The sequence below is a fragment of the Oncorhynchus gorbuscha genome, linkage group LG23 (genome assembly GCF_021184085.1).
Source record: "Oncorhynchus gorbuscha isolate QuinsamMale2020 ecotype Even-year linkage group LG23, OgorEven_v1.0, whole genome shotgun sequence".
Lineage (NCBI taxonomy): Eukaryota > Metazoa > Chordata > Actinopteri > Salmoniformes > Salmonidae > Oncorhynchus > Oncorhynchus gorbuscha.
This window is the reverse complement of record NC_060195.1, coordinates 41,449,197-41,471,338: the sequence shown is the minus strand read 5'-3', so window position 1 is coordinate 41,471,338 and position 22,142 is coordinate 41,449,197. Positions and strand designations below refer to the sequence as shown.

The 22,142-nt window shown below is 41.8% G+C and overlaps 1 protein-coding gene across 4 annotated transcripts in view; it reads left to right on the top strand.

Moving 5' to 3' along the window:
• The window catches only part of LOC124011661 (leucine-rich repeat and immunoglobulin-like domain-containing nogo receptor-interacting protein 2), a 415,677-nt gene extending 398,893 nt beyond the window's left edge, over positions 1-16,784 (top strand). For all 4 annotated transcript variants that reach the window (XM_046325122.1, XM_046325121.1, XM_046325124.1 and 1 more), the window contains one exon: positions 13,835-16,784. In XM_046325122.1, coding sequence (XP_046181078.1) covers positions 13,847-15,691 — 1,845 coding nt within the window. In that variant the 5' untranslated portion in view covers positions 13,835-13,846 and the 3' untranslated portion in view covers positions 15,692-16,784. The remainder of the gene's footprint in view (positions 1-13,834) is intronic.
• Positions 16,785-22,142: the final 5,358 nt, after the last annotated feature.

Here is a 22,142-nt window from a genome sequence, read left to right as displayed (position 1 = left end):
CGCACGTTCTGTTATAGTCACAGCTGTGATTTAACCAGTTTTATAAACGTCTGAGTGTTTTCTATCCATACATACTAATCATATGCATATACTATATTCCTGGCATGAGTAGCAGGGCGCTGAAATGTTGCGCAATTTTTAACAAAAAGCTGCAAAAATTCGCATGAGCCCTAACAGGATTTATTAACAGGTGTGCCTTATTAAAAGTTCATTTGTGGAATTTCATTCCTTCTTAATGCATTTGAGCCAATCAGTTGTGCTGTGACAAGGTAAGGTTGGTATACAGAAGATAGCTCTATTTGCTTAAAGACCAAGTCCAGAAAATTTCAAGAAAGTCTCTTCAAGTGAAGTCGCAAAAACCGTCAAGCATTATGATGAAACTGTCTCTCATGAGGACTGCCACAGGAAAGGAAGACCCAGAGTTACTTCTGCTGCAGTGGGTAAGTTCATTAGAGTTAACTGCACCTCAGACTGCAGCCCAAATAAATGCTTCACAGAGTTCAAGTAACAGACCCATCTCAACATCAATTGTTCAGAGGAGATTGCGTGAATTAGTCCTTCATGGTCGAATTGCTGGAAAAGAAACCACTACTAAAGGACACCAATAATAAGAAGACACTTGCCTGTGCCACAAAACATGAGCAATAGACAATAGACCTGTGGAAATTTGTCCTTGGGCTGATGAGTCCAAATTTGAGATCTTCGTTTCCAACCGAGTAGGTGAACATATGATCTCTGCATGTGTGGTTCCCACTGTGAAGCATGGAAAAGGTGTGATGGTGTGGGGGTGCTTGCTGGTGACTCTGTCAATGATTTATTTAGAATTCAATGTACACTTAACCAGCATGGCTACCACAGCATTCTGAAGCAATATGCAATCCCATCTGGTTTGCGCTTAGTGGGACTATCATTTGTTTTTCAACAGGACATTGACCCAAAACACACCTCCAGGCTGTGTAAGGGCTATTTGAACAAGAAGGAGACTGATGGAGTGCTGCATCAGATGACCTGGCCTCCACAATCACCTGACCTCAACCCAATTGAGATGGTTTGGGGTGAGTTGGACCGAGGAGTGAAGGAAAAGCAGCCAAAAAAAAGTGTGCATTCAAATGGCTCTCCTGTGAAGTAGTGACACGGGACATACACCTAGTTTCCTGAAACTAGTCACATATGTGACTGACTGGCTCAAATCGTTTTTATGTAGCAAAAATTGAAATAGTGTTTTTTTTACATTGGATAAAAGCAGAGACTAAGAGCTACACAATTGTATATCATACACTGCATTTTTGAGGAACAATGGGAAAGTAATTCTGCTTTGAAGGTTTTGAGAAAATTACCTATGAATGTTTTGGTACCTACTGGAGAGATCTCTTTTGTCTCCACCCATTCAGCATTGTTCACACCCTCACTCCAGCCCCATCCATCACTTTAAGGATTCGCATGTGAGGTCATATGCTAAAAAGTGGGTAGTGTAGTGAAGATTAAGACTAAAAGTGGTAAAAGTAGTAGTCTACAATAAGGGAAAAAACAGGTAAACAGAAAACACATATTTTGTAAATATTACATGAATCTTACCCAGACACACTTGTCTAAATGTATAGGTCATGTGAAAGAATTGCTATAACCTCCAGCCACATCTTGCCAAGATGATGGTCCTTACAGAAGGTGTAAACGGTACAGGCAAATGGTTCCTTGCACAGTAGCAATATCAGGAATAGATATTGTCAATATATATAAAATAATATACTGTATGTACAAGAAATATATCAGTAACAATATCTGTGATCGATGAGGTAGTAGCATGCATACAATCAGGGGTAAAGTGGCTGAGCAGCAGGATAAAAAAAATAATAGTAGCAGCAATGTATGGCGTGTGTGTTAGGAGAGAGTCATGTGAATAGAGGCACTGCAGATAGTGCTGATAACTGGTCAGTCCGAACCACACACGAACAAGGGAATCTTCTGTCCTGTCCTTGACTTTGGTGCAGGGAATGTGATGTCCATAGCCTCTTCGTCACAAAACTCCCTGATCTTCTCAAAAACATACGTTTGTCTAGCTGTGTCCAGTCCAGGTGGTGCTTGTACAGACAGACCATCTATGGGAGGCAGGATGTCAGCGTTACACTCCTTGGCGACAACAACACCAGGCTCCAGAGCATCGAAGCTGTAAAACAGGAAATAACCAAAAACATGTAGAAGTCATTACAACCTTGTACAACATAAATTTACCTCTCAAGTTTAGATAAGAAGAATAACCTCATACAATGCAATGGAAATTATATTCAAAATTATATTAATCGAATCCTTGTAGAGACGCCACCCTGCTGCTTTTGTCACATGGGATGGCAGCATCTTTCCACCAAAGTGTTTGTGCCCTGGGTGGTGTCCTGGTAATACTTTTGCATAATCCTCTGCTTAGTTGTTGATGAAGTTCACCACCTGCTGCAGATCCTCATGCTTCAGGTGACTACAGCTCAGCATTCAACACCATAGTACCCTCCAAACTCACCATTAAGCTTGAGACCCTGGGTCTCGACCCCGCCCTGTGCAACTGTGTCCTGGACTTCTTGACAGGTCTCCCCAGGTGGTAGGAAACAACATCTCCACTCCGCTGATCCTCAACACTGGGGCCACACAAGGGTGCGTTCTCAGCCCTTGTTGTGGAAAATATTGAATCAAATACTTCTCAGCTTGTAAATTCAAATAGACTTTATTACGGAGAGTAACAAAGCCGAGCAATTCCATGGAAGAACTAACACTTCATTCTTAGCACTTGGCTTTTATACAGTCTTTTCCATACATAACGTCATCACTCCACTTTATGAATCTTGTTGTCTTACTTAGTTTCCATTGTCTTATTGGCTCAGACATTGGGGCATAGACTCTATTGGTGGCATGACATGCCCCCTCTTACTGTTGTCACTCACTGCTTAGCCAATGTTCCTGTCCAGAGGTCTTTACAAGTTCAGGCCGATGTTGTTCATGTATGATTTACCCATGTGCGTGTCCAGTAGCCTTCACAAGATCAGATATGGCCCAGACCAGTCAGGTCTTGTTAATCTACCTTGCCTCATCCACACAGATTCTGCTTACATTCTGTCTTTTACATGTCCAATGGTCAATTCGATGTTGATCCAGTTTTGTACACTCACATGGGTTCAGCCTTCATTCTGTTTACACATGTCTAATATTTAAACTTATATCAGTTACGCTTTCTACTTCAAAGACAACAATATAGGTTACTGAAAATCAACCATAGTCATGAATTTTCTCCTACAACCTCTCCTGTACTCCCTGTTCACCCATGACTGCGTGGCCATGCACGCCTCCAACTCAATCCTCAAGTTTGCAGATGACACTACAGTGGTAGGCTTGATTACCAACAATGACGAGACAGCCTACAGGGAGGAGCAGAGGGCCTTCGGAGTGTGTTGTCAGGAAAATAACCTGTCACTCAATGTCAGCAAAACAAAAGAGATGATCCTGGACATCAGGAAACAGCAAAGGGAGCACTCCCCTATCCACATCGACAGGACAGCAGTGGAGAAGGTGGAAGGTTTATAGTTCCTCGGTGTACATATCACCGACAAACTGAAATGGTCCACGCACACAGACAGTGTGGTGAAGCAACCTCGTCTCTTTGACCTCAAAGGCTGAAAAAATGTGGCTTGTCACAGAAATCCCTCACTAACTTTAACAGGTGCACAATTGAGAGCATCATGCCGCCTGTATCACCACCTGGTATGGCAACTGCACCGCCCACATCCGCAGGGCACTCCAGAGGGTGGTGCAGTCTGCACAACGCATAACCAGGAGCAAACTACCTGCCCTACCAGACACCTACAACACCCGATGTCACTGGAAGGCAAAAAATATCATCAAGGACAATAACCACCCGAGCAACTACCTGTTCACCCCGCTTCCATCCAGAAGGCGAAATCAGTACAGGTGCATCAAAGCTGGGACATAAAGACTGAAAAACAGCTTCTATCTCAAGGCCATTAGATTGTTAAACAGCCACCACTAGCACAGAGAGGCGGCTCCCTACCTAAAGACTTGATGTCATTGGCCACTTTAATAAATCTAACACTAGTCACTTTAATAATGCCACTTCAAGAATGTTTACATATCTCACATTACTCATCTCATATGTATATACCTTATACTGTATCATTCACTATCTATTCTTTACTATCTATTGAATCTTAGCCGCTTTGTCATTTTATACTTAACTATTCTCATCCCATTTCTTTACTCGATGGTGTGTATTAGGTTTTGTTGTGATATTTGTTACCTATTAGGTTTAGTTGTGGAATTATTAGATATTACCTGTTAGATCCTGCTGCACTGTCAGATCTAGAAGCATAAGCATTTCGCTACACTCGCAATAACATCTGCTAACCCTGTGTATGTGACAAATACAATTTGACCTGTGCCTGCTTGGGCTAGCTATCCTTTTGATGGCAGGCATTGGACCATTCTCCTAGTATTACTGGTAGAGGAGAATCAGGCGTGTTCTACTAATGCTGAAAGACAAATTCCAGAAACAAATATTTTGGCATTATTATACAATAGATAGACATAATCACCGTCAGACACACCTAGCTAACTTGATTGGTCATGTAATCATCTGGCCAAGTGGAGCCTATTGTTTACACATGCTAGCTAAACAATGAAACATAATCCTAATCGATATAGTACTAACAATATAAACTGATTGTCATAGCTAGCTAAAGTAGCCAAATTATCTAGCTAACCTTAGGCAATAACTAGCAATGTGAAATGGCATTCTGAGATAACATTACTACACACAAATCATAAAAATAATGTTAGCTAGCGAGCCAGCCATCTAACGTCAGCTAGCTAGCTTACAGTCAGATTTAATTTGGGGTTATTTGTTTATACATGGAGCTAGCTAGCTAGCTAACTAAACAATGAACCATGACCCCAATCCATAGAGTACTAGCAATACAAACAGATTGTCATAGCTAGCTAAAGTTAACCAAATAGGTTTAATGTTAGCTAGTTAGCTAGCTAACTTTAGACTATAACTAGCAATATGAAATGCCATTCTGAGAAAACATTAACATACTACACACAAATCATAAAAATAATGTTAGCTAGCGAGCCAGCCATCTAACATCAGCTAGCTAGCTAACAGCCAGCTTTAATTTGGGGTATTTTGTTTATACATGGAGCTAGCTAGCCAGCTAAACAATAAACCATAATCCCAATCCATAGAGTACTAGCAATACAAACCAATTGTCATAGCTAATTAAAATTAACCAAATAGGTTCAATATTAGCTAGTTAGCTAGCTAACATTAGGCAATAACTAGCCACGTGAAATTGCATTCTGAGATAACATTACTACACACAGATTGAAGCTATAAGCTATAGATCTAAGCATAACTATTGAGCTGTCTGTATCCTCCTGACTGGTGTTTAATTGTTTATGAAACTAAATATGCTTCTCTGCATCTCTGCTAGAATCTGGATAAAATATTGAAAGGAATGTGAGTCTTATTCAGTATATTATTATGTTTGATTTGCTAAACCCTACAAACCCCAGCTAAGATAGTTAGACAAGCTACCTACTCAAACTTGATTGTTACCCTTAAATTGCTTTTTGGTACATAGGTTCCCAATCTCCCAACCTTATACCTAGCTATCTGGGCTAGCTGAAGCCAACTTCATAAAATGACTAGGTGGCTAGTAGTAGTAGTAGTAGTAGTAGTAGTAGTAGTAGTAGTAGTGGTGAGAGAGACAGCGAGAGAGAGAAAGAGTATACAAAACATTAGGAACACCTTCCTAATATTCAGTTGCACAACAGCCTCAATGTGATGGGGCATGGACTCTACAAGGTGTTGAAAGCGTTACACAGGGATGCTGGCCCATGTTGACTCCAATGCTTCCCACAGTTGTGTCAAGTTGGCTGGATGTACTTTGGGTGGTGGACCATTCTGGATACACTCAGGAAATTGTTGAGTGTGAAATAACCAGCCTCGTTACACCTAGTACCATACCCCGTTCAAAGGCACTTACATTTTTTGTTTTGCCCATTCGCCCTCTGAATGCCACACATACATAATCCATGTCTCATTTGCCTCAAGGCTTAAAAATCCTTCTTTAATGAACCTTTTTCCTCCAATTCATCTACACTGGTGGAAGTGGATTTGACAAGTGACATTAATAAGGGATCATCGCTTTCACCTGGATTGGCCTGGTCAGTCTAAGTCATGGAAAGTGCAGGTGTTTTAAATGTTTTGTATAAAGTGCCTTCAGAAAGTATCCACAGCCTTACACCTTTTCCACATTTTATTGTGTTACAGCTTGAATATAAAAGTGATTAAATTGATTGAATTGAAAGTGGGATTTCTGTTTTTTGACATTTTTACAAATTAATAACCCCCCCCCCCCGGATCCGGGATAATTGTCATCAACTACGCTAAATAGCATAGCGCAACGGTCAAATAATCTTACTAGAAAATATTCGTATTCATGAATTCACAAGTGAAATATAGTGAAACACAGCTTAGCCTTTTCTTAATCACCCTTTCATCTCAGATTTTTAAATTATGCTTTACAGCGAAAACAATACAAGCGTTTTTAACAATATTTTTACAGTTTTGGAAACTTTAGAGTTTTGTCTATCCTAAGCTGTCAATTCTATGCATATTCCAGCATCTGGTCCTGAGAAATAGGCAGTTTACTTTGGGAACGTTATTTTTCCAAAAATAAAAATAGTTCCCTCTAGCTTCTGTGAGTTGCTCTGACAGCTGGTGCTTAAAGCTAGTGAGGGAGGTAAGAGTATCCAGCTTTAGTGATTTTTGCAGTTTGTTCCAGTCATTGGCCGCAGAGAACTGGAAGGAAAGGCGGCCAAATAAAAATTGGCTTTGGGGGTGACCAGTGAGATATACCTGCTGGAGCACGTGCTACGGGTGGGTGCTGCTATGGTGACCAGTGAGCTGAGATAAGGCGTGGCTTTAACTAGTAGAGACTTGTAGATGGCCTGGAGCCAGTGGGTTTGGCGTTGAGTATGAAGCGAGGGCCAGCCAACAAGAGCATACAGGTCGCAGTGATGGGTAGTATATGGGGCTTTGGTGACAAAACCGATGGCACTGTGATAGACTGCATCCAATTTGAATACCAATATTCAAAAACATGCATCCTGTTTGCAACAAGGCACTAAAGTAATACTGTTAAGAAAATGTTTAAAGCAATTAACTTTTTTTCCTGAATACAAAGTTTTATGTTTGGAGCAAATGCAACACAACACATTACTAAGTACCACTCTCCATATATTTAAGCATAGTGGTGGCTGCATTCATGTTATGGGTATGTTTGAAATCGTTAAGGACTGTGGAGATTTTCAGGATAAAAATGTTATGAAATGCAGTTAATCACTTGCAAAATCCTAAAGGAAAACCTGGTTCAGATTGCTTTCCATCAGACACTGGGAGATTAACCTTTCAGCAGGATAATAACCGAAAACACAAGGCCAGATCTACACTGGACTTGCTTACTAAGGAGACTGTGAATGTTCCTTTGTGACCGAGTTGTGGTTTCGTGAAAATCTATGGCAAGACTTGAAAATGGACAAATATTGTAAAATCCAGGTGAGCAAAGCTCTTACTCAGAAAGGCTCACAGCTGTAATCACTGCCAAAAGTGACTCTAACATGTAATGACTCAGGGGTTTGAATACTTAATTAACTAGATATTTCTGAATTATTTAATTTGCAATAAATTTGGAAACATTTCTAAATATAAGGTTTCTCTATATCATTATGTTATTGTGTGTAGATGGGTGAGAAAAAAATAAATGTAATTGATTTTTTAATTCAGGCTGTAACACAACAAAATGTGCAATAATATGTATAATATACACTACATGACCAAAAGTATGTGAACACCTGCTCGTCTGTAACGGCGTTCGTCTGTTGAAGGAGAAGCGGACCAAAATGCAGCGTGGTGGTTTCTCATGTTCTTTAATGAAGAATAGCGATACAAAACAACAAACGAAACGCGAAAACCTATTACAGCCTATCTGGTGAACACTACACAGAGACAGGAACAATCGCCCACGAAAACACTCACAGAATATGGCTGCCTAAATATGGTTCCCAATCAGAGACAACGAGAATCACCTGACTTGAGAACCGCCTCAGGCAGCCATAGACTCCATCGACGCCCCACAAAACCCCAAGACAAAAAACACACCACAATAACCCATGTCACACCCTGGCCTGACCAAATATATAAAGAAAACACAAAATACTAAGACCAAAGCGTGACATCATCGAACGTCTCATTCCAAAACCATGGGCATTAATATGGAGTTGGACCCCCAATAACAGCCTCCACTCTTCTGGGAAGGCTTTTCACTAGATGTTGCAACTTGCTTCCATTTAGCCACAAGAGCATTAGTGAGGTCGGGCACTGATGTTGGGCGATTAGGCCCTGAACTCAAACCCATCGAACAGGTGTTCGATGGGTTTGAGGTCAGGGCTCTGTGCAGGCCAGTCAAGTTCTTCAACACTGATCTCAACAAACCATTTCCGTATGGACCTCGCTTTATGCATGGGGGCATTGTCATGCTGAAACAGCAAAGGGCCTTCCCCAAACTGTTGCCGTAAAGTTGAAAGCACAGAATGGTCTAGAATGTCATTGTATGCTGTAGCACTAATATTTCCCTTCACTAGAACTAAGGGGCCTGGCCCTAACCATGTAAAACAGTCCTTGACCAATATTTCTCCTCCACCAAACTTTACAGTTGGTACTGTGCATTGGGGCAAGTAGCGTTTTCCTGGCGTCTGCCAAACCCAGATTCGATCCGTCAGACTGCCAGATGGTGAAGCATGATTCATCACTCCAGAGAACGTGTTTCCACTGCTCCAGAGTCCAATGGCGGCGAGCTTTACACCACTCCAGCCAACGCTTAGCATTGCCCATGGTGAGGCTTGTGTGTGGCTGCTCGGCCATGGAAACCAATTTCATGAAGCTCGCAACAAACAGTTTTTGTGGTGCTGTTTCTTCCAGAGGCAGTTTGGAACTCGGTAGTGAGTATTGCAAGCGAGGACAGATTATTTTTATGCTCTATGCAGAACTCGGCAGAACCGTAATGTGAGCTTGTGTGGCCTACCACTTCGCACTGAGCCGTTGTTGCTCCTAGACGTTTCCACTTCACAATAACAGCACTTACATTTGACCGGGGCAGCAAAAGCATGGCAGAAATTTGATGAACTGACTTGTTGGAAAGGTGGTGTCCTATGACGGTACCACATTGAAAGTCATTGAGCACTTCAGTAAGGCCATTCTACTGCCAATGTTTGTCTATGGAGATTGCATGGCTGTGTGCTTGATTGTATACATCTGTTAGCCTCTTCAGTCTACCCTCTACTTTTTCGAACATTCTGTTAAAAATCGCGCAACATTTCAGCGCCCTGCTACTAATGCCAGGAATATAGTATATGCATATGATTAGTATGTGTGGATAGAAAACACTCAGACGTTTATAAAACTGGTTAAATCACGGCTGTGACTATACCAGAGCGTGAGTTTCATCGAATAGCGCAGGAAAACCTGATCACTGAAAGTGGAAATAAATATCCTTGCGCTTACTTCCAGGAATTGTTCAAAGTGAACCGAATTACATGAGACCGAGGTTTCAGCGCCTACAGCTACCACACGTTGTCTAGAGTCTTGTCATTTGATTCACCTTTGATTATTGGTCTAACCGACCGGATGTTTTGGTCGAGCTCTCTCCGGCCATGTTTTTTTTCCAGGCGACACCTATAGAATTTACATCGCCTCCTGATTAATTTTATCGCTTATTAACGTGTACTAATACCTACAGTTGCATTAAAAAAGTATTTCGAAGTGTTTTGTGAAAGTTTATCATCGACATTTTGAATTTTAAAAAATGACGTTACGTTATGAAACGCTATTTTTTTTCCCGTTTATCACACAGTCTACATAGAACAATATCTAGGCTATATATGGACCGATTTAATCGAAAAAAAGACCCAATAGTGATTATGGGACATCTAGGAGTGCCAACAAAGAAGATGGTCAAAGGTAATGAATGTTTTATATTTTATTGTGCGGTTTGTGTAGCGCCGAATATGCTAATTATTTTGTTTACGTCCCCTGCGGGTCTTTTCTGGTGTTACATGCTATCAGATAATAGCTTCTCATGCTTTCGCCGAAAAGCATTTTAAAAATCTGACTTGTTGCCTGGATTCACAACGAGTGTAGCTTTAATTCAATACCCTGCATGTGTATTTTAATGAACGTTTGAGTTTTAACTAATACTATTAGCATTTAGCGTAGCGCATTTGCATTTCCAGAGCTCTAGATGGGACGCCTGCGTGCCAGGTAGGAGCAAGTGGTTAGCAAGAGTTGTAGCTGAAATAGCCAAATCCACTAATTTGAAGGGTCCACATACATTTGAATAATATATATATATATATATATATATATATATATATATATAAATATATATATATATATACAGTGCCTTGCAAAAGTATTCGGCCCCTTTGAACTTTGCGACATTTTGCCACATTTCAGGCTTCAAACATAGAGATATAAAAGTGTATTTTTTGTGACGAACCAACAACAAGTGGGACACAATCATGAAGTGGAACGACATTTATTGGATATTTCAAACTTTTTTAAACTGAAAAATTGGGCGTGCAAAATTATTCAGCCCCTTTACATTCAGTGCAGCAAACTCTCTCCAGAAGTTCAGTGAGGATCTCTGAATGATCCAATGTTGACCTAAATGACTAATGATGATAAATACAATCCACCTGTGTGTAATCAAGTCTCCGTATAAATGCAACTGCACTGTGATAGTCTCAGAGGTCCGTTAAAAGCACAGAGAGCATCATGAAGAACAAGGAACACACCAGGCAGGTCCGAGATACTGTTGTGAAGAAGTTTAAAGCCGGATTTGGATACAAAAAGATTTCCCAAGCTTTAAACATCCCAAGGAGCACTGTGCAAGCGATAATATTGAAATGGAAGGAGTATCAGACCACTGCAAATCTACCAAGACCTGGCCGTCCCTCTAAACTTTCAGCTCATACAAGGAGAAGACTGATCAGAGATGCAGCCAAGAGGCCCATGATCACTCTGGATGAACTGCAGAGATCTACAGCTGAGGTGGGAGACTCTGTCCATAGGACAACAATCAGTCGTATATTGCACAAATCTGGCCTTTATGGAAGAGTGGCAAGAAGAAAGCCATTTCTTAAAGATATCCATAAAAAGTGTAGTTTAAGTTTGCCACAAGCCACCTGGGAGACACACCAAACATGTGGAAGAAGGTGCTCTGGTCAGATGAAACCAAAATTGAACTTTTTGGCAACAATGAAAAATGTTATGTTTGGCGTAAAAGCAACACAGCTCATCACCCTGAACACACCATCCCCACTGTCAAACATGGTGGTGGCAGCATCATGGTTTGGGCCTGCTTTTCTTCAGCAGGGACAGGAAGATGGTTAAGATGGATGGAGCCAAATACAGGACCATTCTGGAAGAAAACCTGATGGAGTCTGCAAAAGACCTGAGACTGGGACGGAGATTTGTCCAACAATGATCCAAAACATAAAGCAAAATCTACAATGGAATGGTTAAAAAATAAACATATCCAGGTGTTAGAATGGCCAAGTCAAAGTCCAGACCTGAATCCAATCGAGAATCTGTGGAAAGAACTGAAAACTGCTGTTCACAAATGCTCTCCATCCAACCTCACTGAGCTCGAGCTGTTTTGCAAGGAGGAATGGGAAAAAATTTCAATTTCTCGATGTGAAAAACTGATAGAGACATACCCCAAGCGACTTACACCTGTAATCGCAGCAAAAGGTGGCGCTACAAAGTATTAACTTAAGGGGGCTGAATAATTTTGCACGCCCAATTTTTCAGTTTTTGATTTGTTCAAAAAGTTTGAAATATCCAATAAATGTCGTTCCACTTCATGATTGTGCCCCACTTGTTGTTGATTCTTCACAAAAAAAATACAGTTTTATATCTTTATGTTTGAAGCCTGAAATGTGGCAAAAGGTCGCAAAGTTCAAGGGGGCCGAATACTTTCGCAAGGCACTATATATATATGTATGTATGTATGTATGTATGTATGTATGTATGTATGTATGTATGTATGTATGTATGTATGTATGTATGTATGTATGTATGTATGTATGTATGTATGTATGTATGTATGTATGTATGTATGTATGTATGTATGTATGTATGTATGTATGTATGTATGTATGTATGTATGTATGTATGTATGTATGTATGTATGTATGTATGTATGTATGTATGTATGTATGTATGTATGTATGTATGTATGTATGTATGTATGTATGTATGTATGTGTGTGTGTTAAACAGGAAAAATCTGATGGGGCATGTTCCCCTGTGCCCCTTATGAGTAGGTGTTCGGGTAACACTGAGGCATTACATTACTGTTGAATTAATTTATTTGAGAATCTTGTTCCGTGTAAGGCTTTGGCCCATCCTATTACTACAGGTGAGAGGCAATATCTCAACCCCACTCTCTGCTGCTGAAAAGAAAATCAGACACATCTTGACTACAGATGCTACTCTTTCAGTGTGTGATGGTGTTTGTTTTGACACCTTTTGGATTAATTTTCTAATTGGATTTTTAAAAACGGATTAACCTCCCGGATCTTCATTTATTAGCTTCTGCGGCCTTTGTGATAATCCGTATAATTACAAACCTAATTTTCTTCCAATTAGGTTCTGGCCTCCAACAATTTCTACGTGTTGATTGTGTTCACTCTCAATGTGTTTGGACGGCGAAAATAATCATGTTTTTCCAATCATGTTTTTTTTATTTTGTTCCATGGTCATTTTGCAGCTGGTGTGCAGTTTCTATTACTTATGAGGGGTGGAAGTTTATCTAAGAAAATCAATACAATCATGTTCATTATTTCAGTGTAAGTGTCAGAAAAGCAAAAGATATGGTCCTGTATAAACAATATAACTGTTTCAATGTGAAGAAAACACACAGAGATGGAAATAGATGGAACGTCTTGGATTTAAAAAAGTTGAATTGGGAAAAAACATAACATGTGGACTTGTGGACAAACATTGTTGCTAGCAATTCCTCACTTTACAATATGAACATGAAAAGATTTAGCGTCATTGTTTAGCTGCTTATGGTCTTACATATTTTGCACAAGTAATACATATAAATCCGAACACATCCACTGAATCCTCCTTGGTTAGAATAATGATCAGACGTATCATAGAGGCCGTTTTCTTATAACTCCTCCACTCATCTACCTTGATCAGTTTGCTGTGGATGAAACACAACAATAGACTGCAGACTCTTTGAAGTGATTTGTGTTATAAGGAGACCCAACCGATATAACAAATGACTATAGACTGAATTGTTCTTAAATTCAAAGCACGAGAGTAAACCTTTGAATGAAAAGAGTTCATTGGCCTAAATTGAGACAGTATGTTGAATAAGTATGTGAGTCAGGGGATATAGGTGGGGCATGATTGCTGGTTTCAGCTGCAGTACTGTTTGAAATGCTTATGATGGCTCAGGATGTTGAAAGTCATTTGCGTCAGAGAAACAAGGCCATTCTAATCTGTCCTCAATGTTCGTTGAAATAAGATGACAGTCAATTTCACCACAGTAATAAGATGATCTCATCCATTTTAGTGTCCATTTATAATCTTAAAATAATGTTTATATTAACATCCATGAAGGTTTTCACGTCACTTTTTCTTACCAATTTATGCTCTCTAATTATATTCTCTTGTTGTGTGTGTTCCCTCTCTCTCGTAGAGCCGTGACAGAATGGTCGACTGTATGAATAAAGTCATGCTGCACACGGCCCTCTCATGCTGGCAACCGTTCCTGGGACTGGCTCTTGTGGCCATCTTCGTGGGTTCCGCCTTGGGATGTCCCGCCCGCTGCGACTGCTCGGCCCAGAGCAAGTCGGTCCTGTGCCACCGCAAACGCCTACCTAGCATCCCAGACGGTATCCCCATCGAGACCAGGATCCTGGACCTGAGCAAGAACAAGCTGCAGGCCGTCAACCCGGATGACTTTGCCCCCTATCCTGGTCTAGAGGATTTGGACCTCAGTGGGAACATTATCAGCTATGTGGAGCCGGGGGCCTTCAACCCTCTGTACAGTATGCACTCCCTTAGTCTCAAAAGCAATCGTATTAAGCTCATTCCTATGGGTGTCTTCACAGGCCTGTCCAACCTCACCCGGTTGGATGTCAGCGACAACAATATTGTCATCCTGCTGGACTACATGTTCCAGGACTTGAACAATCTGAAGTTCCTGGAGGTGGGTGACAATGACCTAGTGTACATCTCCCACCGGGCGTTCAGTGGACTGCTGAGCCTAGAGACTCTAACCCTGGAGAGATGCAATCTGACAGTGGTGCCTACTGAGGCCCTGTCCCACCTGCACAACCTGGTAAGACTTCACCTGCGATACCTCAGCATCAGCACCTTGCATGCCTACTCCTTCAAGAAGCTGTTCCGATTGCGCCACCTGGAGATTGACAGCTGGACCTCTCTGAACAGTGTGCCGGCCAACACGCTGCACGGCCTCAATTTGACCACGCTTTTCATCACCAACACCAACCTGTCCACCTTCCCATACCAGGCGATCAAGCACCTGCACTACCTGACGCTCCTCAACCTGTCCTTCAACCGCATCAGACACATCGAAGGCAGGATGCTGTCAGAGTTAGTGCACCTAAGGGAACTGCATCTGGTCGGGGCTCAATTGTCGACTGTTGATCCGTACGCATTTCAGGGCCTCCGGTGGCTCAAGGTTTTCAACGTCTCCCACAACCGTTTGGACACCCTGGAGAAGGGTGTCTTCCAAGCTCCTGAGGCTCTGGAGGTACTCTTGATCGATGACAATCCCCTGGTTTGCGACTGCCGCCTCATGTGGATCCTGCAGAGGAGGCAGTCCATCTACTTTGGTGACTCGCAGCCGGAGTGCAGTACCCCCGAGGGCATCCGTGGCAGGCCTTTCAGGGAGTTCAAGGAGACCCTGCTCTCCTACTATGTGACGTGCACCAAGCCCAAAATACGGGAGAACAAGACGCAAACAATTGCCGTAGACGAAGGTCAGCCAGTGAGACTGTACTGCAGTGTTGAGGGGACCCCCAGGCCGGTGGTGTCGTGGCTGTCCCCACGCCGGCGCCTCCTCACCAACAAGAGCCACGGTAGAGTCATGGTCCACAACAATGGGACGCTGGAGATCAAGGCGGCCGAGGTGCAGGACGGCGGGGTGTACCTTTGCATGGCAACCAACACTGCGGGTAATGACTCATTAATGACCTCCCTAGCAGTGAAAAGCCTGGGGTCGCTCTACGCAAACAGGACCCAGTACTACACAGATCCCAGCAATGCCACTACCAATGGGACTATCAACGTGACCTACGGCTTGGACCTAAAGACTATCTTAGTGTCGACAGCAATGGGTTGTTTCACATTCCTGGGGGTGGTTTTGTTCTGCTTCCTCCTCCTGTTTGTTTGGAGTCGGGGCAAAGGGAAGCATAAAAACAACATAGATATTGAATACGTACCTCGGTCCAAGTCTAATGGCACCTCTTTAGATGGAGGAGCAGAGGGGGAAGCTGGACCCCGTCGCTTTAACATGAAAATGATCTAACATGGTTTGTGAATCTGGGAATCCAAATGTTGGGAATAATCTAAGGATTATTTATTAACTTCTGAATTTCCCACTACTGCATGAGAATGCTACAGGGAATGGAAATAGCACTGCAGAGTGCCATAACAGGACACAGGAGTGCAGTCCCAAATCATTCCATTTTATTGGATGCAATGCTACGACATTGTGACGTATGTTTTTGCACAGTTGTCAGTGAGCCTGTCTAACACGGATCCTCCGAAATGAACTTAATTGCTACCCAGGTGACCTGTAAGGAAAAGGTGTCAGTAATCAAGCATTTCAAATTCAATTTATATACCCAAGAGGAATCCATAAGTGCTGGGTTGGAATTAAAGACACTACAGAACCGTGTACAGTACAAATTTGTATCTAAAAGTATTACTCTTATTTGTTTGGTCTTGCACCATGCTTACTCACAGAACAGACTGATCAAACTGAGCATCATTCCCTCCGACCATAATCTTTGCATATGTGTACGTAAATGCTTCATTATGTACGTGTATGTACATATTCATTAAAAACAAACTGTTCATAGCAATACTCATGGAATGCAACGTCAGCCAAAATCTCAATTCCCCCAACCTAATAAGCAAAATTGTAACTCCCCACTTAAGAAATTGTCCATGAAAATAGGAAAGGGCTTCTATAGGATTGCAACGTCACACTGCAGAAAAGATACCTGTTCCCCTAAATATTTTATTTGATTTATTGTCAACCATAAATGAAAATGTATTTTATTTATCAAAGTGGATTGAGTTTTTTTTTATTAGTATTATAACACTATTCTGGGGAGTAATAAATACTTTTGAGGATCTTGAAGTTGACAGAGAACCTACAAAGACCACTTTTTCATCCTATTTTTGTCTTTTTATTACTTTTACCGAAACCTTTGCCTAATGGCAAAATACATGTGTCCATCTTGCTGCAGTGAAGTTGATATCTTCTCTCCCCAGTAAGACATTTTGACTTTGTTGTGGTAGTTCCTCATTTTGTTGTAGAATCATTTAGATTGTGACAAGTTCAAAGTAAAAAAAAAATCATGTATGTGAAATAAAATAAGATTTATTTGTAACATGTAGTGTGTCTACATATTGACTACAATGACAAAGCTAAATTGGGTATTTATCAGTATATAGTATTACTATACTGCCTGTTGAACATCTGGAAACAGCAAAGTAACACTAACAGGGAAAAGCCATATGGTTGAATAAAATTGTTAAATTGGAACATTTCAAATATCAATCACTGGTATTAAAGAAACTGAATTGTACTCTACTGTTTTACAGTGTATGTGAATTGTAAGGGTTGTGCATTTCTACAACATCAGATTAGGTTGACAAGGCCATCAGAAGATCTGCAGAAACACATTTACGACAGATCACAGGTTGAGAAAATTAAATGGTTTGAGGCATTGCCTTTCCTGAATGTTCAATTACTGTACACAAAAATGATCCCTTTCACTCACTAAAAACCATAACCTTTGAACCTTTGTGTGATACCCCCCTCGAACCTTTAAAATCAATGCACATCAGATAGGCATGGTGCAAAATGTCTAGCCTTGACAGCATGATATTGCAGGTAGTTTGTGTCAAGAGGAAGGCGCTATCAGAGGAGGAATGTGGAGGAATTCATTTAACCTTCTGACACAGTCCAAATGAGCACCTGGAGGGTTACCATGTATAATTGGATGAGGACAGCAAATCAGAGGGGTATCCTGGGTTAAGCAGAGAGCAGATTACAATGCTACAGAATATACAATGCTGCCCAATTCACTACATTTTTAAGTCTGATTTATTAGATTGTTCCTTCATTACTGTGTCCCAGCTGTGCTTTTCTCTGTCTTTAAAATTGTTCATATCATCCCCTTGCTTTACAGTGAATGAGAATGAAATTTAATGTCAAGCAGATTTGTACTTAATCTAATACGATAAACATTTTAACACAAAAAACTGAGAGCATATGTATCAATTAGGTTTAGCACTTATCACTGCTTGTCACTTCTGTAATTTTGTTGCACCATAGTTAAATGTAATGTCCCCATATTTGAGGAGCCTATTAGATTTTTTTTTATTCAAGTCAGTCTGGTTTGAGAACGGTAGCCTTATCTGTAAAAGCAGGGTGTCTGTGGGAAGCTGAGTATCTAGGCTATTGATCTGTTTCTTAAAATCTTTGATATGGCTTACTACCATATATGGGCATATGAATGTAATAAGGGCAGGCTGAGCCGATGACCTCATTTCAAGCAGAGGAGGTCTAAGAGAGCGAGAGGGAGGAAGAGAGTGAGTTTGAGCTGGTTAAAAATGGCGGGAAAAGGGAAATGGTTTGTTAAAGAAGAATGGTAGAAAGTGTAAGCAGAGTGAATGAGGGTGAAGTATCGGAAGTGGTAGGTGTGGTCAAGTTCTCGGAGCCCGAGTCTTGCACCGAGGGTCAGGATAAAGATAAAGATAAAGTTTTGGGAAAAGGTGGACCCTTGCCTTTTGGTTTCAGGGTGGGTGAAAACAGTGTTGGGTGCTGTGGAATCGGTGAGGGTAACCAGAAGTGGTCTTTTGATAATTGCTTGTGTTTCTGCTGGTCAGAGGGTGGAGGCTCTCCACGTTAAATGAATGGGGGCAAGACATGGGCATTGATTTGCTCTCAAGTGTTATGCAGTTGAGTGAGGACCCAAAAGCGATATAACGGAAACAGAGTCCTTTAATGTCCAAACAGGGAAAACATAAATCCTCAATCATTACAGGGGAAGTCCAAACAGGGAAAACACAAATCCTCTAGTTTAACAGGAGAGTCCCCCTTCTAGTTGTTGAGGAGAGTTGCAGGGCTAGCGGCAACAGACTGCAGGTCCCTTCGGGTAGGCGCGGGCCGTAGAGGATAGAGACACCTGCTCACACGTAGTATCTGATGACGAGGCAGAATACAACTGGACGGAACAAAAGCAAAGCAAACAGCAAACAAGAATCCGACAAGGACAGAAGCAGAAACAGAGAGAGAAATAGAGACTTAATCAGAGGGCAAAATAGGGGACAGGTGTGAAAGAGTAAACGAGGTCGTTAGGAGAATGAGGAACAGCTGGGAGCAGGAACGGAACGATAGAGAGAGAGAGGAATAGAGAGAGAGAAATAAACCTAATAAGACCAGCAGGGGAAACGAAGAGAAGAGAAAGCACAGGGACAAGACATGACAATACAATACATGACAGTACCCCCCCACTCACCGAGCGCCTCCTGGCGCACTCGAGGAGGAAACCTGGCGGCAACGGAGGAAATCATCGATCAGCGAACGGTCCAGCACGTCCCGAGATGGAACCCAACTCCTCTATTCAGGACCGTAACGGGAAACGATGAAGAGGGAATCTAGTGCAATTACTATTATAAAAATGAGACACGGGTAGAGAACTGTAAGAGTTTGAGCAATCAGGACCAAACAGGCCAGGAGAGTAACAACTAGGGACAGACTGAGGCTAAGGCTAAGACCAGGAACAGGAGAGAGGCGGTGGCTGTGGACAGACTGAGACACAGCAAGTGCAGGAGCAGGACCAGGAGAGATGCGGTGGCTGGGGACAGACTGAGACACAGCAAGGCCAGGAGCAGAAGCAGGAAGAGAGTTACCGGACTTAGTCTGCGCGCAGTCCGAACAAGCAGCCACGAAACGACGCGTATCACGCTCCTGAGTGGGCCACCAAAAACGCTGGCGAAAAGAAGCAAGCGTACGCCGAACGCCGAGGTGGCCGGCTGACTTGGCAGAGTGAGCCCACTGAAGAACGGCCAGACGAGTAGGAACGGGAACGAAAAGAAGGTTCCTAGGACAAGCGCGCGGAGAAGGAGTGTGAGTGAGTGCTTGCTTAACCTGCCTCTCAATTCCCCAGACAGTCAACACGACAACACGCCCCTCAAGGAATCTCCCCTCGGGGTCGGTGGAGGCTACTGAAGAACTGAAGAGACGGGATAAAGCATCAGGCTTGGTGTTCCTTGAGCCCGGACGATAAGAAATAACGAACTCGAAATGATGGAAATACAGCGCCCAACGAGCCTGACGCGCATTAAGTCGTTTGGCAGAACGGATGTACTCAAGGTTCTTATGGTCAGTCCAAACGACAAAAGGAATGGTCGCCCCCTCTGTGTGTATAACATAACTCATTTGGCAGGCAAAAACCTGAGGAGAAATCCAAACAGGAAGTGAGAAATCTGAGGTTGGTAGGTTTTCAACACAGTTCCCATTGAAATCCCATTGAGATATGAATGAAGTTGCACTTCCTAGGGCTTCCACTAGATGTCAACCGTCTATAGAAATTTGAATGAGGCTTCTACTGTGTTCTGGGACTGAATAAGAACAGAATGAACAGGTGTCAGCTATTTTCTGGTCACGCGCATTCCACATGATCCACTTGTGTTCCGTTGCTCCTCAAGGCACAAAGGAATTCTCTGGTTGGAACTTTATTGAAGATATATGATGAAATAAACATCAAAATGATTGTGTTATGCAGGTGAATGAGGACCCAAAAGCGACTTAGCGAAAACAGAGTCTTTATTCCAGTAAAACTCAAGACGAAAACAAAACATGAAAAAACTTAATTCCACTCGTAGTGACGAGGACAGACTGGAGACTCGACCATTGACTGCAGGTTGCCTCGGGAAGGCACCGACCGTAGCAGACTAAGGCACCTGCTACACGCAGCATCTGAAGGAGACAAGACACGACAGGGCGAGACAATGACACAGCACAGCGAACATCATACAAGGATCCGACAGGACAGAAACGGAAAACAAGGGGAGAAATAGGGACTCTAATCAGAGGACAAGATAGGGGACAGGTGTGAAAAGACTAAATGAGTGAGTAGGAGAATGAGGAACAGCTGGGAGCAGGAACGGAACGATAGAGAGAGGAGAGAGAGGGAGGGGGAGAGAGAGGGATAGAAAAAGGGAACGAACCTAATAAGACCAGCAGGGGGAAACGAACAGAAGGGAAAGCATAATGACAAGACAATATAAGACAAAACATGACAGATTGATTCTGTACTTAGTTTGAAATGTTTCTTCGACCTGTAATATAACTTTTTAAAGTTTTTGTCCGAAGAAACGGTCGACCAGCATGAGCATTTGGATAGGTGTACCAAACGCACTAACACAAGTAGCTAATTGGACATAAATAACAGACATTATCGAACAAATCAAGCATTTATTGTGGACCTGGGATTCCTGGGAGTGCATTCTGATGAAGATCATCAAAGGGAATATTTAGCATGTCATTTATGGCTTATGTTGACTACAACATGGCGACTAATTTGACTTGATTGTTCTGAACGCTGTCTCAGATTATTGCATAGTTTGCTTTTTCTGTTAAGTTTTTTTTTAAATCTGACACAGCGGTTGCATTAAAGGACAGGTATATCCATAATTCCATGTGTATAACTTGTATTATCATCTACATTTATGAGTAGTATTTCTGTTGAATCGATGTGGCTATGCAAAATCACTGGATGTCTTTGGAACTAGTGAATGTAACGCCCCAAAGTAAACTCAGAATTTTTTTATATAAATATGAACTTTATCAAACAAAACATACATGTATTGTGTAACATGAAGTCCTATGAGTGTCATCTAGTGAAGATAATCAAAGGTTAGTGATACATTTTATCTCTATTTGTGATTTTTGTGACTCCTCTCTTTTGCTGGGAAAATGGCTGTTTTTATTGTGGTTTGGTGGTGACCTAACAATTGTTTGTGGTGCTTTTGCCGTAAAGCCTATTTGAAATCGGAGACTATGGTGGAATTAACAACAAGACTAATTTTGAAACTGTATAAGACACATGTATGTTTGAGGAATTTTAATGATGAGATTTCTGTTGTTTTGAATTTGGCGCCCTGCACTTTCACTGGCTGTTGTCATATCATCCCATTAACGGGATTGCAGCCCAAAGAGGTTTTAATGAGTCCGATGAGAAGGATGTCCTGCTTTCACTGGAACAGGCCCAGATCCACGCCTTTTGCATGAAGAAAAGGGATCCTTCTGAGAAATCGGAGGCGAGCGAGCAAACTCCCAAAAACTTCCATTCTTCTTGCTAACGTGCAATCGTTGGAAAATAAAATTGATGACCTACTATAAAGATTATGCTATCAACGGCACATTAAAAACTGTAATATCTTATGTTTCACGTGGCTGAACGAAGAAACAGACAATATAGAGCTGGCGGGATTTTCCATGCACAGGCAGAACAGAGACTCTACCTCTGGTAAGACAAGGGGTGGGGGTGTGTGTCTTTTTGTCAATAACAGCTGGTGTGCGATGTCTAATTTTAAAGAAGTCTTGAGCTATTGCTCACCTGAGGTAGAGTACCTTATGATAAGCTGTCAACCACACTATCTACCAAGAGCGATCTCATTTTATATCTCATGTTTTATTCGTAGCCGTCTATTTACCACCACAAGCCGTCTATATA